The 15,293-nt window shown below is 45.4% G+C and overlaps 1 protein-coding gene across 1 annotated transcript in view; it reads right to left on the bottom strand.

Moving 5' to 3' along the window:
* ULK1 (unc-51 like autophagy activating kinase 1) overlaps positions 1–15,293 on the bottom strand; it is a 1,203,955-nt gene that overhangs the window by 28,868 nt on the left and 1,159,794 nt on the right. Inside the window, exon 27 of the mRNA XM_044068766.1 lies at positions 1,511–1,646. Within this exon, the coding sequence (XP_043924701.1) occupies positions 1,511–1,646 (136 nt within the window). The remainder of the gene's footprint in view (positions 1–1,510; positions 1,647–15,293) is intronic.

The following is a 15,293-nucleotide window of genomic DNA, read 5'->3' as shown; positions in this document are numbered from 1 at the left end:
GGACTGTGTGCTGCACATATAGCCGATAATCAGAAGGTGTGCTGCACATACAGCCGGTAATCAGGACAGTGCACTGCACATACAGCCGGTAATTAGGACAGTGCGCTGCACATACAGCCGGTAATCAGGACAGTGTGCTGCACATACAGCTGGTAAACAGGACAGTATACTGCACATACAGGTAGTAAATAGGACAGTATGCAACACATACAGCCAATAAATAGGACAGTATGCTGTCCAAACAGCTGGTAATCAGGACAGTATGCTTCACATAGAGCAGATAATCAGGCCAGTATGCTGCACATATAGCCAGTAATCAGGACAATATGCTGCACATACAGCCAATAATTAGGACAATGTGCTGCACATACAGATGGTAAACAGGACAGCGTGCTGCACATAAAGTCAGTAATTAGGACAGTATGCTGCACATACAGCCAGTAGTCAGGACAGTATGCTACACATAAAGCCAGTAATTAGGACAGTGTGCTGCACATACAGCTGGGAATTAGGATAGTGTGCTGCACATACAGCTGGGAAGTAGGACAGTGAGCTAGGCTGCCATGCTGGATAGCTGGCACACTTAGAAAGGTGTTCTGCATATACAGTGCGGTAGGAAAGCAAGGTAGCACACTGTTGGTACAGTTAGGATGTTATTAAGTATATATAGCTGGTACAGTGAGGATGGGACTGTGACACACAAAGATGGTACAGTTAAAAAGGTGTTCTGCAGTTACAGTGAGGAAGGAAGGCATGGTGGTACACAGCTGATACAGTTAGGACAATATGTTGCACAGACAGCTGGTATGGTTACATAAAGTAGTGTAGGAGGAAGGAGTATCATCACACAGCTGGAACAGTTAGGACAGTATGATGTGTGTATAGTTGGTATGGTCAGAAAGCTGTGCTACACACACTGCACTCTGTTTTTTCTGCCTGAAGCTACAAAGGGCAGCATCTGCCTCAGTGAATCCCATGATGCGGACCTTGTTCAGGCTACAGTAAGAATACCATCCTACTTTACTGCACCCCTACCTAATGCACACAAACAGGGGAAACAGGATAAAGGTGGGAGGTAGCTGACAGTAACTGAAACCACTGTTTTCTTTTATGTTACTACTTTGGGTGCTACAAGACCTTGTTTTAAAACTGAGAGGGCTTTATGAGACCTGCAGAAAATAAATACTCCACATAGAGAATAGAGAAGCAACTACTCAGTAAGGACTACAAAAATTGTAGAACATTTATCAGGGCAGTTATGGTACATGAATGCAACCTGCGTCCCGTTCTTATGAAATATACAGAAAAATATTTAATGTCTATTATATAAAAGAATCAGTAATAGCAGTCTGGTTTACAGCCTCATTTCATAGGGCAGAAAAATAATTTGTAGCTGTAATACAAAAAAGATGACTTTATCTGACATTATTTCCTATATGCATTAAGCTTTCCCAACATGCACATGCCCTGTGCAAGCTACAACTCCATCAGCTACAGTACAATGGCTTACATTTGGTAATGTTCTCCATGTCACCCTGGTCAGTGATGATGTGCAAGAGACCTTCCATCAGCAGTAGAGCCTTCTGGTATCTCTGAATACAACCTTCCCCTTGACGAAACATCTCATCCAGTGCTGCAGACTGCACCTAGCAAATCCAGAAGTCCAGAAGTCAATCCAAAGTATGTCTCCAGTTGACAATATCAGAAAGTTATCTCACAATAGGACAGTACCAGCACAGCTACAAATTCTTTTATGTTACTCATTACCTGCTGTGTCTGTAAACTTCTCTTAAAGAAGTGACTTGTTTCATCTATAACCCCATGGCAACACACCTTACCGGATATGAAATTAATGACACCCATAACCTTCAACGTGGTGTGTAGCTTTCAGCATAACTATGACACTTTTTTCTTGGTCATAACCAGGTACAAGTGCTGGTTCAAGGACCTCTTTCATCCACAAACAGGTATAAGGCAGTTATACATTAGACAAAGAAGCAAAACAAAAAAAAAAAAACACTTGGTGGTTTATAAAAACAAATTATAACAGAATGCACATATTCTTACAATAGTAACACAGTCTAAAAGTTGCTCACCATATAAGAGATTAGCTTTAGCTTTCATAAGAAAAGCAAAATCCTAAGGAAGTAATAAGGGTCAGAACAGCATTGCACTAGGATTAAGTATCTAAATAATCTAGGAGTTTACCTTTAAAGGAGTCATAAGCTGAAATATTCCTGAAAGACGGAGATGATGATTTCCAGGGAGCAGATCCCAGTTTAGAAAATGTTCTTTATTTAGGCAAAAGTGAAAAAAATCAGGCTATTGAAAGCTACAGCATTACCACAACAGGACATGAGTGAGTAACATGGGGCAAATTGTCTCTATTTATATCCAAAGAGGGGCAGTAATAGAGAAGATTGTGCACAAAGTCAGAAATGGATAGCCTGATCTAAGGGTATAGACAAACAATTTGCATTTGCTTGGGTAACACAATGGTGTCCCTATAACTGGTTGTTGTGGTAAGCACTGAAGACACTGATATCTATTTGGATCCATTTGGACTTGCTAAGGTGACCTAAAGTAACAATGTGGAGAGCATCAAATTTTGGAAGTAGTACACCTTTTGCTAGTGAAAGTCTTGCATGTTATGCTCAAATCTGTCATCATCCCAACATTGCATGATAACTATAAGAATCAATCAAAGGAGCTTAGAAAGGATTAGGAAGAGAGATTGGATAAGCATTTCACAAAGAAACAATAGGGGGATATATGTACATCTCCCAATCATGTAACAAAGTCTAGAAGATTTAGGATCTTTGCCTGAAAGTGTTTATATAGGTATTTTTATACCCCAAGTAGAGGTGGTTGGGAAGGGTCTAGTTCATGTTGTCATAAGCCGACAATATCGAATACGATATTGTCAGCAGAACAATGTCAAAAGTTCAGAACATTGCACAGGTAAACGGAAATCTCCATAAGGGGGAGATTTCCGTTTACTTCAATATAGTGCGGTCTCGGAGTTTGTATATTTAAGTAAGGGGAGTGTGGGGGGTGCAAGGGGGCTTGCCCCTTTGCCTACGCTAGTTAGGTTTTTTTTTTTTTTTTTACATTATACGAAATTTTACTATTTCGATCAATAAAGTTCAACCTTTATTGATTCGATGTAGTAAAATTTCGATAAAGTGATATAAACGTGGTTGGGAAAAAGAAGTTATGTTCTTACCATAATGTTCCATCTGAGTAGTAGACTTCATTCTTCTGCACATATGGGTATACGGATCCGATTCAGATCAGAGACGGCAAAACTTTTCAAGCATCAGCTCCGAGCTCTAAAGCCCCTCCCTTACCTATATTACATCACTTCCTCCTATCTATCCCCAGATCGAGTTTGCTGACACAAGTGGCAACATAATCACAATCCTAAACAGAAAAAAAACTGAAAGTGAGGGGGAAGGAAGGACGGAAGGTGCAGAAGAATGAAGTCTACTACTCAGATGGAACGTTATGGTAAGAACATAACTTCTTTATCTGAAGTAGTTGACTTCATTCATTCTGCACATATGGGACAGAGTCCCCAGCTACTCAAATTCCTGAGAGGCTCTTATGGAAGGATATTCCTGAGCACTGCAGAGCCAAAGGATGCTCTCCCTCTAGAAATAAAATCCAATTTATAATGAGAAATGAATGTGTGCGAACTGGCCCAAGACGCTGCCGCACAGATATCATCTAACAGAACACGTGACCAGAAAGCTGCAGAAGTGGCCATTGCTCTAGTGGAATGAGCCTTCAATACACCAGAAGGAGATAAACCTTTGTCCTTATAAACCTGTGCAATACAGAGAGTGATCCACCTTGCTAAGAACACTTTCGAAACTGCTTTGCCCAAAAATGGTTTTGAAAAAGAGACAAACAATTGATCCGACTTCTGGAAGGGTTTAGTCCTATGGAGGTAAAAACAAAGCTGTCTATGGACATCTAATAAATGAAGCTTACGTTCACCTCTATTTTGGAAATTTGGGAAGAAGACTGGCAAATTTATAGACTGATTAATATTGGCTGCTGAGGACACCTTGGGAAGAAAGGAGGGGTTCGTACGCAGCAAAACCCTATCCTTGTGGAAAACCAAATAGGGGGCAAGGAGGATAAGGCCTGCAACTCTGACACTCTCTTGGCTGACGTGATGGTGACCAAGAAGGCTGTCTTCCACGACAAAACCTTAATCCGAACTGAACCGGCTGGCTCGAAGGGGGGAGAGGTCAAAGCCTGAAGGACTAAAGTCAGATCCCAGGGGGGCACCGTTTCTTTAACCGGTGGTCGCAATAAAAAAGTGCCCTTCGGAAAAGCTTTACACAATTTGGCAGAAGCCAGAGCAACCTTATTTTCACCCACATGAAAACTGGAGATGGCAGCCAGCTGAACCTTGATGGTAGAAGCACTTGCGCCGGATCAAAAAAGATCGGCCAGAAAGTCCAGTATGAACGGAACAGGGGCTGTAAACGGGTTCAGACTGCGCTGAGAGGCCCAAACGCAAAAACGTCTCCACTTGCTATTGTAGTTTCCTAGTGGAGGCTTTAAGAGAAGCTACCAGAATATTCTTAACAGGGGACGAAAGTCTGGGAGTCCTGATGATCATGGGAAATGGAGCAGCCACGCCGTCAGCTTGACACAGTCCAGGTTGGGCCAGGGCAAGCCCGACGGGTGAGAAATCAGATCCGGGCATGGATCTAGAGTCCATGGAGGAGCCAACAGGTGAGACCATAGGAAGGGAAACCACACTTGACGAGGCCAGAAGGGAGCTATGAGAATGACTTTGCACTGCAGCCGGCAAGCTCTCTGAAGGAACTTGGGAATAAGAGGTAATGGGGGATAAGCATACAGTAGCCCGGGAGGCCAAGCATGGAATAGAGCATCCCTGGGGACATCCCCTGGAGGGGGGATCAGAGCAAAGAAGTTGCTGCACTTTGCGTTGGAAGGAGATGTGAAGAGATCGCAGCAAGGTTGACCCCAAACACTGAAGATGATCTCTGCCACTGATTGTTTCAGAGACCACTCGTAAGGCAGAAGGATTGCCCTGCTGAGACTGTCCACTAGAATGTTTGAGCGTCCCGGGATGTGCGTTGCTATGAGAAACCGGCTGGTGGATATGGCCCACTCCCAAACCCTCATGGCCTCGCGACAAAGGCGGTAGGATCGGGTCCCTCCCTGTTTGTTTATATACCAGACTACAGACATGTTGTCTGATTGAATGGCTACCGTCCCCAGAGGTAGGACAGGGTGAAAGGCTCTCAACGCAAAAAGCACTGCCCTCATCTCCAGGACACTGATGTGTAGCTTGGTCTCTGGAGGGGACCACGTGCCCTGGACCGTCCTTCCCAGGAAGTGCCCCCCCCACCTGAGCTGGGAAGCATCCGTGGTCACCGTGGCTTGAGCCGGAGGGGCTAGAAAGCTGCACCCCGCGAAAATGTCCACTGATTGAAGCTACCACTGGAGTGACGTTTTGCATGTCCAATTTACCTGGATGTGGAAATTCATCAGAAGGTCTAGCCAGGACTATTGAACTGCTAGATTCCACTGAAGGACTCTCATGTGAAGACATGCAAGAGGGAGGATAGAGACTGCGGCTGCCATCGAACCAAGGGCCCTGAGAACACCGGCTGCTGTGACTACCGAGTGATCCAAGATAGTTGATACACGGAGTCTGAGAGTTTCTATCCTTTCCGAGGTGAGAAAAATCTTGGACTGAATCGAATCCAACCGTGCCCCAATGAAGTCTATGATCTGAACCGGAGCCAGGTGGGACTTGTTGATATTGATCTTGATGCCTAACTTGTGAACCAGACCGAGAAAGTAGTGTAGGGCCCGACACAAGCGACGTTTGATGGATGCAGTGAAGAGCCAGTCGTGTAGGTAGGGGAATACCTGAATGCCCTGAAGTCTCAGGTGAGCCGCTACAACCGCCATAACCTTGGTGAACACCCTGGGGGCTGTGGTGAGACCGAAGGGTAGGGCTCTGAATTGAAAGTGAATGGCCCCTAGCCAGAAGCGTAGAAACCTCCTGGAGCTCCTGTGGACCTTGATGTGATAGTAAGCGTCCTGGAGGTCTAACATGCACATCCAGTCGCATTCTCTCAGAAAAGGTAGAATGGACTGTAGAGTGACCATCCGGAATTTTTGTTTCTCTACCGACAGGTTGAGGATAGACCAGAATGGGCCTGAGGTCCCCCTGCCTTCTTTGGCACTAAAAAGAACCTGGAGTAGATGCCTGATCCGGATTGATCTGGGGGACCGGCTCGATGGCTCGTTTTTGCAGCAGCTTCGAAACCTCTAAGGCTGCAGCCTCCCTGTGAGCGGGTGGAACATCTCGAAGGCATGCTGGGGTTATGGGACATGAAATGAAAGGGATAGAATATCCTCTGGATATGATGCTTAACACCTAGCGGTCTGCAGTAATGGACTCCCATGCCGCTGGATGTAAGGAAAATCTTCCCCCGACTGCCTCCAGAGTAGAGCAGCTGGGCAACCCCTCAGGGTTGCTGTGCGGGTCTGTTGAAAAAAGGTTCCCTAGACCTGAAGTTTCTGGGACTCCTCTGCCTCTGGGACAGCGTCGGTCTCGTCCCCCTCTGCCTCTGGGGGATGAGTATTCCTGAGTGTCACGAAAGGACTGTGATTTCCGGAACCACATCTTCTTTTGCCCCTTTTGGTTCCTGGAATAGGACCTCTGGGGGTTAGAGAAGCGGATTCCAGCAGCTGACAAAGTATTTCCGTCCTTCTCACTCTGGGTTAGTGTGTCGCGTAGTCTTCCTAAAGAGGGATGATCCATCAAAAGGGGCGTTGATGAAAGATGCCTTAAAGGGGTCCGCAAATTGACACAGCCTGATCCAGGCGTGACGCCTCAAGGCAACGCCTGTACCAGCAGCTCTAGCGGCTCCCACCATAGCATGAGAGAGGAGACGCATAGAGGTATTTGTCACTGATTTCAGTGTAGTCATCTTCGCAGTGAAAGACTGCTTGTCCTGTTGCGACAGAGACTCCGGGGGCGACTCATTTAGTTCCGATATAAGGTCTCGCTGCAGTCGGATGACATGTGCCAAGTAATTCAGCGCACGAATAGAAAATATCGCTGACGAGTACACATGCTTCCCGAAATGATCCATCGACCTGGACTCTTTGTCTGGTGGATGAACCGAGGAACTCTCCTGTGCCAGTTCCTTCTTTGTGGCAGCTGCAACCACCAAAGCATCTACCGGGGCTTCTTTGGACCACGCCTGCCTGTCTGACGGTGGAGAAAGAATTTTGTCTGGCCTTTTGGGTATAGGCTCTACGGTGTCAGGATCCTTCCATGCCCTAGTGGTGATGAGGTCCACCAAGGGGGCCGCTGGAGGGGAGACCCAGGAAGTAGATGGGCCCACGCCAAAGGCCTCCAGGAATATGGACTCATCCGCAGAGGATTTGGGGGCTGACCAACCTCCTCTTTGGTGGAGGATCTCCATAATGTCTCTGAACGAGACGTCCTCTGAAGGTGATCTGGGGGAACCCTCTCCTTCCTCCAAGTCCGTATCAGTGGTAATGGACTCAGTGGAGTCCAAGTGCCTCTTCTTACACTTGCGCTTACGAGGTTCCTCTCCAGTGGGACTCTCTGGAGAGGATTCGTAAGCCTCCGGGGGTTCCCTGAGGGGAACAACCTGGGGTTGCTTTGGCATGGGCTGTCTCTGAGACAGGGTAATGGCAGCAGAATCCATAATCAGAGGGGTCTGGGTAGGATCCGAGTAGGTGAGCTGTGAGACTCTGCCCGGCACCGATGCAGGTACTGGAGCCGACGGAGGGGTAGTCCGGGCACCGAGGATGGAATCCGAAAGAGTGAGATCTCAACCCTCGGATCCGACTCCCCGACCACGGCTCCGAGAGTCTCCTGGATCCGAGATCGGATTCGAGGAACTCAAGGTGACAGCCAGTGACAAGGAAACGAGAACCATCGGCGCTGACCCCACAGCTTCTAAAGGTCTCGGACCCGAGAGCCCCGAAGCGTCGGGTCGGGGAAGGAGCAATAGGGTGGAACATAGTTGAAGAAGGACCCTCTCCAATGGGAGAGGGCCCTGGCAAGACCCCCATCTGAATCTGGTACTGGATGAACCTCATCAGCCTGTCCATATCCAGGTCGGAGATACTCCGAGTCAACCTGGAGGAAGCGACCGACTCGGGTCTGGGCTGGATCTGAGGGGAGTGCCTCGGCTCCAACGGCTCCGGCGAGAAACGAGGAGAGTGGAGCCGAGGAGAACGAGACCTGGGTGCCTTTGAAGAAGGGCTGGAGAAAGACTCCCTGTCCGGTGATCTTTTTCTGGGCCTGTCTCTCTCCTCGTGGCATCTCTCCTTGTCCCTTCTGTCCCTACCTCTCTGGGACGAATCCGCTGAAGCAGGCCTAGCGGGAGGTTGAGTCCCTGCCTGCACAGTGTCACTGGCTGGGGAAGAAACCGAGGCAGACTCTAGGGCAGAAGCAGGCACCAGACCCTTAGCCACAAGCTTAGCCCGGCGATCCTTCAAAGCCCTAGAGTTAAAGCCTGAACAAATGTCGCAAGATGTAGACAGATGGGCGACCCCTAAACATAAAACACACACAGTATGGCCATCGGCTGGTGAGAGCTTGTGACCACACTCTGTGCACTTGTTAAACAGAATCTTAGGCTGTTCAGCCGTAGTAAAAACAGTAAAAGCCCTAACGGCCCACTCAAACACACACTCTAACAGGGATTGGGCCTAGGCAGGAAACCAGAAACACAAACACAAAACACTTATAACTAACTTTTTTTATTTATTTATTTTTTGTTTTTTTATTTTAACTAACACGATGATCGAACGCAAAGGGAGGAAAAAAAAGGGAAAGGTATTCACACTCAACTACCACAAAAAGACCAAAAAACATTACCACCCAGCTTAGAGCTCAGAGACCACGATGCTGACTCATAGAGCGACAAACGAGATCTGGGGATAGATAGGAGGAAGTGATGTAATATAGGTAAGGGAGAGGCTTGGAGCTCGGAGCTGATGCTTTCAAAGTTTTGCTGGCTCGGATCTGTATACCCATATGTGCAGAATGAATGAAGTCAACTACTTCAGATCATGTTTTTTGGGGAGTGTAGTGAGTTGGCAGACTTTAGAGATTCCCTGCGGGCCACTCTGTCAAGGATGCTGGGAGAGCAGACTGGGGAGATGATTTTTTTCAGCTATGATACAGAATCAGAATTGCTTAGACATAGCAAAGCCTTGCTGAGTCTAATTATGGCGGGTGCCAAAAAAGCAATTACTAGAAAATGGAAATCAAAGTCTAAACTAACTTTTCTAGAAATAGTGAATATATTAACAGAGATAAAACAACTGGAATTGTGATCTTCAGAAAAGGGAGGGAGCAAACTACACAGGAAAAAATGGGAATTGTGGGAACACTATATGCAGAGAAGGAACAAGGTTTAAAAGAAGGCAGGATTTGAATGAGCTGTATAATGCTTAACTGACAATGACTGGTTAGATTATAAGTGCTGTATAATCTTTGTAACTACAGTTGTTTCAATGGTGTCTGTGATGCATAATGTTTGCTTTTTATTTATATAAATGTAAGATTGCCTATGTCATATGTGATCATTTAATAAAGTTTTTTTTTGTTAAAAAAAATCTGTCATCATCCCTTATATTTCAATGTGTACTGTCACCAAAAGTGTTTGTTTTCATGCAGCTCCTCACTGTGAGAAATGCCTGCCTACTTAGCAAACTCTATATACAGCCACTCACTTGGGGAATCACTAGTACTGCAAAAGGTTCTGTCCTGATCACCATAGTCAAGAGACCCAGCTAATTATCTTCCAGCACTTTTTAGCCGCATTCTGAACCAAAACATAGTGCTGTACTCTCAGCCATACTTTCACTCAGAAGATCCCTTATGGGTGCCACATACAAAATGTTACAAAGGACAGCTTTCTAAGTTATTGCAATGCTGGCTGAATCAACAGCTCAAATAGTTTTTGCTGTGATGATATGAAACTAAACTCCTATGGTTCCCAGTTCTATATATTAAACATTAGGTTGTACGTCATGCTAAACTACACTGATTACATAACTTTTTCAATCACAGAAATATGATTCAATAATAACGGCTGAAAACTCACATTATATCTAGCTAACGCTCTAGGACCAGGACAACTACCCAGTTAATAAATGGTAAACAAACAAAAAAAGTTTTGAAAGAAGCTTTGTCTTCTATTCAGACATCCTTTAAGCCTCAAACTTCAGAGGCAGTTCTGCTGTACCCATGTCTAGACCCTCTGACCACCCACTGGCTTCTCTCAACTCCTGTGACCTTGCTTCTTGTGAAGTTGCTAAAAGCCGTGAGGTAGGCACATCCACTAAGGCCACTCATAAATCTGCTTCAGGCAAGCCATTTCTGCTGTCTGCCTCTGGATCCCCCTTTCTTCTTTACTGCAACAGAAATAGCATCTAAAGGGGGTATTATATTTTCATCAATTGAGAAAACAGGTGGCTCTCCCCATGGAATCTTAACTTTATACTGGAAAATACATTGCTGGTATGCTTGCTTACCAACTCCACTGACCACAGTGTCTTACAAGGCTATGTATCTTGAAAAACATATATATTTTTTCTTTTTGAATCGTCTCACAAAGCTGATTTAAGTTCTTATGGAAAAAGTACAGTTGTGTACACTTACCATAAATGTAGATGTTCGAGTGTATCCACTGTTGCAGTCATCACACTTTGGTTATCTGCCTGCAGGTAGCCCTCAGTCGGCCCGAATACCAGAGACTTAGTATTTCTGCATTGGTTGCTGTCGCTCCAGGACTGACATCAGGTCGTCAGGGGTATAAAAGGCAGCCGACACCATTACATCAGGTTTTTCTTGCCCAAAATGTCAGGAGCCCCCTAATAAGGAGCTAAGCTATGGTGGGAAATCACCACCAGTAAAAAGTAAATACCAATACCCCTGTAAGGGGTGAGTAATATACAGAGAGAGAGAGAGAAGGGGGTTGAAGGGAGGGAAACCAGGACTGCAACAGTGAGTACACTTAAACATCTACATTTATGGTAAGTGTACACAACTGTACTATGTTCTTCGTGTTTCACTGTTGCAGTCATTAGATTTGGGTAGATTCCCAAACCTAAGGTTGGGAGGAGGAATTTAAATAGAATTAGGACCAGCTATAAGGCCCTGCAAGACTGCAGTGGCAAAACCAGCCCTGGAGTTAGAGAAAATTGGCAAATGATAATGCTTGGTGAAAGTATGCACAGAACTCCAGGTACCAGCTTCTAAGATGTCTCTAGTAGGGACGGCCCTGAGAAAGGCTGTAAAGGTAGATGCAGCCCTGGTTGAATGGGGTCTGATGCCATGTGGGACAGGTATTCCATGGTGCTTATAGCAGAAATGAATGCAGTGGCCTATCCATTTTGAAATGGCTTGTTTTGAAATAGCTTTCCCCTCTGTCCCTGCAGCAAATGCCACCAGCAGTAGTTCAGATTTCCTTTGAGGTTTAGTCCTGTCCAAGTAGAATCTAAGCTGTCTGTGCACATCTAAAGAGTGCAGTATCCGTTCCTCTTTGTTCTGTGTGTTAGGAAAAAAGGTAGGCAAATGAATGAACTGATTAAGAGCCGCACTGGACACCACCTTGGGTATGAAGGAGGGAATGGTTCTGAGGGACACCCTGTCCGTATGAAAGATAATGAAAGGTTCCACTGCCATAAGGGCCTGTAATTCAGATACCCTTCTTGCAGAAGTGATTGCCAAACGGAAAGCTGTTTTCCAGGAAAGAAATTTTAAATCTGCAGTAGCAGCTGGCTTGAAAGGAGGAAGAGTGCGTTTCTCCAAGACAAAGTTAAGATTCCAGGCTGGAGTTGGAGCTCTCCTGGGTGGCCTTAGATTTTTGGCACCTCTGAGGAACTGCTTGAGCAGTGGGTGAGTGAAGAGGGGAGGCTCTGTGCTGTAATGAGCTGAAATAGCTGAGGCATGAATTTTGATGGAGGAAAAAGACAAGCCCTTATGAAGCATCTCAGTCAAGTATTGTAGAATCTGAGGTAAATTGGGCACTGCTGCATTCATTCCTTGAGACTGGTTCCATGCACAGAATCTTTTCCATTTTGCAGCATAAGATTTTCTAGTACTAGGCCTCCTTGCCTCTAAAATGATATCCATCACTGATTTACTGAGGGATGGTAAAGAAGAGATTAGGTAATTAGCCAGGCTGCTAGGTTCAGGGTTTGCAGCTGAGGGTGCAAAATCATGTTCTCCTGCTGAGACAACAGGGAAGGAGTCTGAGGCAGGTGCATGGCATGACACAATGTGCAAGAGTTGGTACCAGTGCTGGCGAGGCCAGTCTGGTGCAATTAAAATCGTCCTTGACTTGTCCTGTTTGATCTTTAGTAGTACCTTGGAGAGCAGTGGCAGAGGAGGAAAGGCATAAACTGATAGGTTTTTTCCAGCTGAAGGATAGAGCATCCACTTTCCAAGCTTGCTTGTGGGGAATCTTTGTGCAAAATGTGTCCAGTTGATGGTTCTGGGTGGAGGCAAACAGGTCTATATCTGGGCTCCCCCATTTGCTTGCCAACATGTTGAAAATTCTTGGTTCCAGTTTCCACACGTGTGGGTCCATGAGGTTTCTGCTTAGTCTGTCTGCCAGTGTATTTAGTTTTCCTGGCAGGAATTGAGCTTGTAGATTCACTTGGTAGATCAAGGCTGTGTTCCATAATGCCATGGCTAGTCTGCAGAGGGGGTAAGAATGTGTACCCCCCTGCTTGTTTATGTACCACATGACAGTGGTGGTGTCTGTCTTTACCATTAGTTGTCCTGGAAGAATGTGGTCCTTGAAGGCTGTCAGAGCATTCTGTACGGCTAACATTTCCTTTTGATTTATGTGCAGGTGCATTTGATTTGGGTTCCATTTGCCCTGAATGCACTTCTCTGCCAGGTGAGCCCCCCATGCATAGTCTGATGTGTCTGTTGTTAAGATTTATTTGGCAGGCGATAATGTGAATGGTAGTCCCCTGTTTTGGTGGCAGGCCTCTGCCCACCAAAGGAACTCTAGGTGTAGGCAAGGTATGATAGGAATCCTTGCTTCCAGATCCTGTGAATGTTGACACCATAGGCTTTTGAGATACCATTGTAGTTTCCTCATATGCAGCCTTGCACATGGAATTAGAAGAATGCATGAGGCCATGAACCCCAAGTCTTGCAGTATTTGCCTTGCAGACAGCTGGGTTTTTGTGGCCACTTGTTTGAAGTAAGTTGTCAAATGTATCCGTTTCTCTGGCATGAGAAAAGCCATCTGGGAAGTTATATTCAAGCTTGCTCCCAGGAATATAATTTGTTGACAGGGTACCAGGTGGGATTTCTTTTTGTTTATGGTGAACCCCAGTCAAGTCAGTACCCTTTGAACAAAGGCCAGATGATTGAAGAGAATATCCTTGCTTTCTGCCTGAATTAGACAATCGTCCAGGTATGGGTATATTTGAATATTTATTTGCCTGCAAAATGCAATGACTGGAGCTAGGCACTTTGTGAATACACTGGGCGCAGTAGATAAGCCAAAGGGCAGTGCAGAGAACTGATAGTGCATGTAGCCTGCTTTGAAGCATACGTATCTTCTGCAAGACTCCCTGATAGGGATGTGCAGGTATGCTTCTTTTAAGTTCAGTGTTGCCAACCATGCATCCTTACCTAGCATAGGAAGCAGCTGGTGGGAGTCAGCATTTTGAATTTTGGAATCATCAAAAAGGTGTTTAGAATAGAAAGGTCCAGGATAGGACGCCATGTATTGCCTTTTCTGGGTACCAGGAAAAGTCTGGAAAAGAAACCTTGTCCCTTTTTTTCTTCTGGTACCAACTGAATAGCCCCCGTGTTTAAGTGAGAGAGTACCTGATTTTAGGCCTCTGCCCATTGATTTGGGGGTAGATCTGGCCACCCGCTTGGTGTTGGTAATGTGTGGAAATGAAATCTGTATCCTTGGGACACTACAATTAAAACCCATTTGTCCTGGGTAATGAGTTCCCAGTTTTTGGTCTGCAGACCAATCTTTCTGCCTAAAGGAGCATTCAGGTGGGAAGTGTTTAGAAGTCTTAAAAGCAAGTAATTGAGACGGTTTTCCATAGGGGGGAGTCTTGCTGCTCCCAGGTTTGGGTGCGGAAACCCACCACTGCCTAGTCTTGTGTGTCCCTTGGGACTGAAACCTGGGGTTTCTGCTGTGTCTAGGTTTGGCTTGAGAAGACCTGGAGGGGGCTGGAAAGGACCAATTTTTAGAGGGCCAGTGCCTAGTAAATCTAGGAGGCTGAACTTGTAAGAAATCTTTAACAGTCTGCATAAATTTAGCTTTATCTTCCATCTTTTTAAGAACTTCATTAGCCTTGTTGCCAAACAGGCAGTCCTGATTTAAGGGAGCATCCAACAATTTAGCTTTAATATGATCAGGCAAAGATTGCTCCTTAAGCCAAGCATGCCTTCTGAGCAAAGACCCAGTAACAGCAGCCTTGCAAGAGGCCTCTAATGAATCAAATCCACATTGCAAAGTATGTTTTCCAACCTGTTCAGCAGAATACATTAAATCCTGTAATTCTTTATTTTCAGCGCAGTCAGGAATTAACATCATTTTCTGTTTAAGCAATCCAGTAACATGTTGTTGACACTTTTAACATATGAAACTGGCAGTTTAAAGCCCTAATGGCCAAGGTTGCAGAAGTGTAAACTTTCCTACCCCATCTATCCAGTGCCCTGGAGTCTACCTGAGGGGTAGGATTTTTAGCAGTAGAAGCCTTAATACCTTTTGGTCCCTGTGAAATAGTCTCTGGATCCGCAATAGGATTTTTAAAAAGGAACTTGTGAGAATCAGGAACACTGTAATATCTGTCAGGTTTTCTGGGAGCAGGAGGCAAAGAATCAGGAGCCAAACTAGATTCTGAGAAAGCATCATCAACAATGTCTAGTACAGGAGGTATAGCTAAAGGCTTATGCTGAGGCAGGAGTAAGAAATCCGTAAGCCTCTTTTTTGAATCAGAAAAATCCTGGCTTTCCCAATGGAAATGCTCCCGTGGAGTATGTAAGGTTTCACCAAAAGAAAAATCCTCTGGAGGGGAAGCAGAGGGAATAGAGTCCTCTGCATCAGAATCCTCATAAGTGGATAAGGGCAAATCCAGATCATCAGAAGAATCAGAAAAATCAGAATCCTGTTCAGAAGATTCATAAATAACTTCAGTCCTAGGTCTCTTAGAAGGGGAGAGGTTGGCTTCCCCTGATTAGAGTTATAAGA

Source organism: Protopterus annectens, chromosome 4.part0 (assembly GCF_019279795.1).
Source record: "Protopterus annectens isolate FY-2018-M chromosome 4.part0, PAN1.0, whole genome shotgun sequence".
Classification (NCBI taxonomy): Eukaryota; Metazoa; Chordata; order Ceratodontiformes; family Protopteridae; genus Protopterus; species Protopterus annectens.
This window is presented reverse-complemented; position numbering and strand designations above follow the sequence as displayed.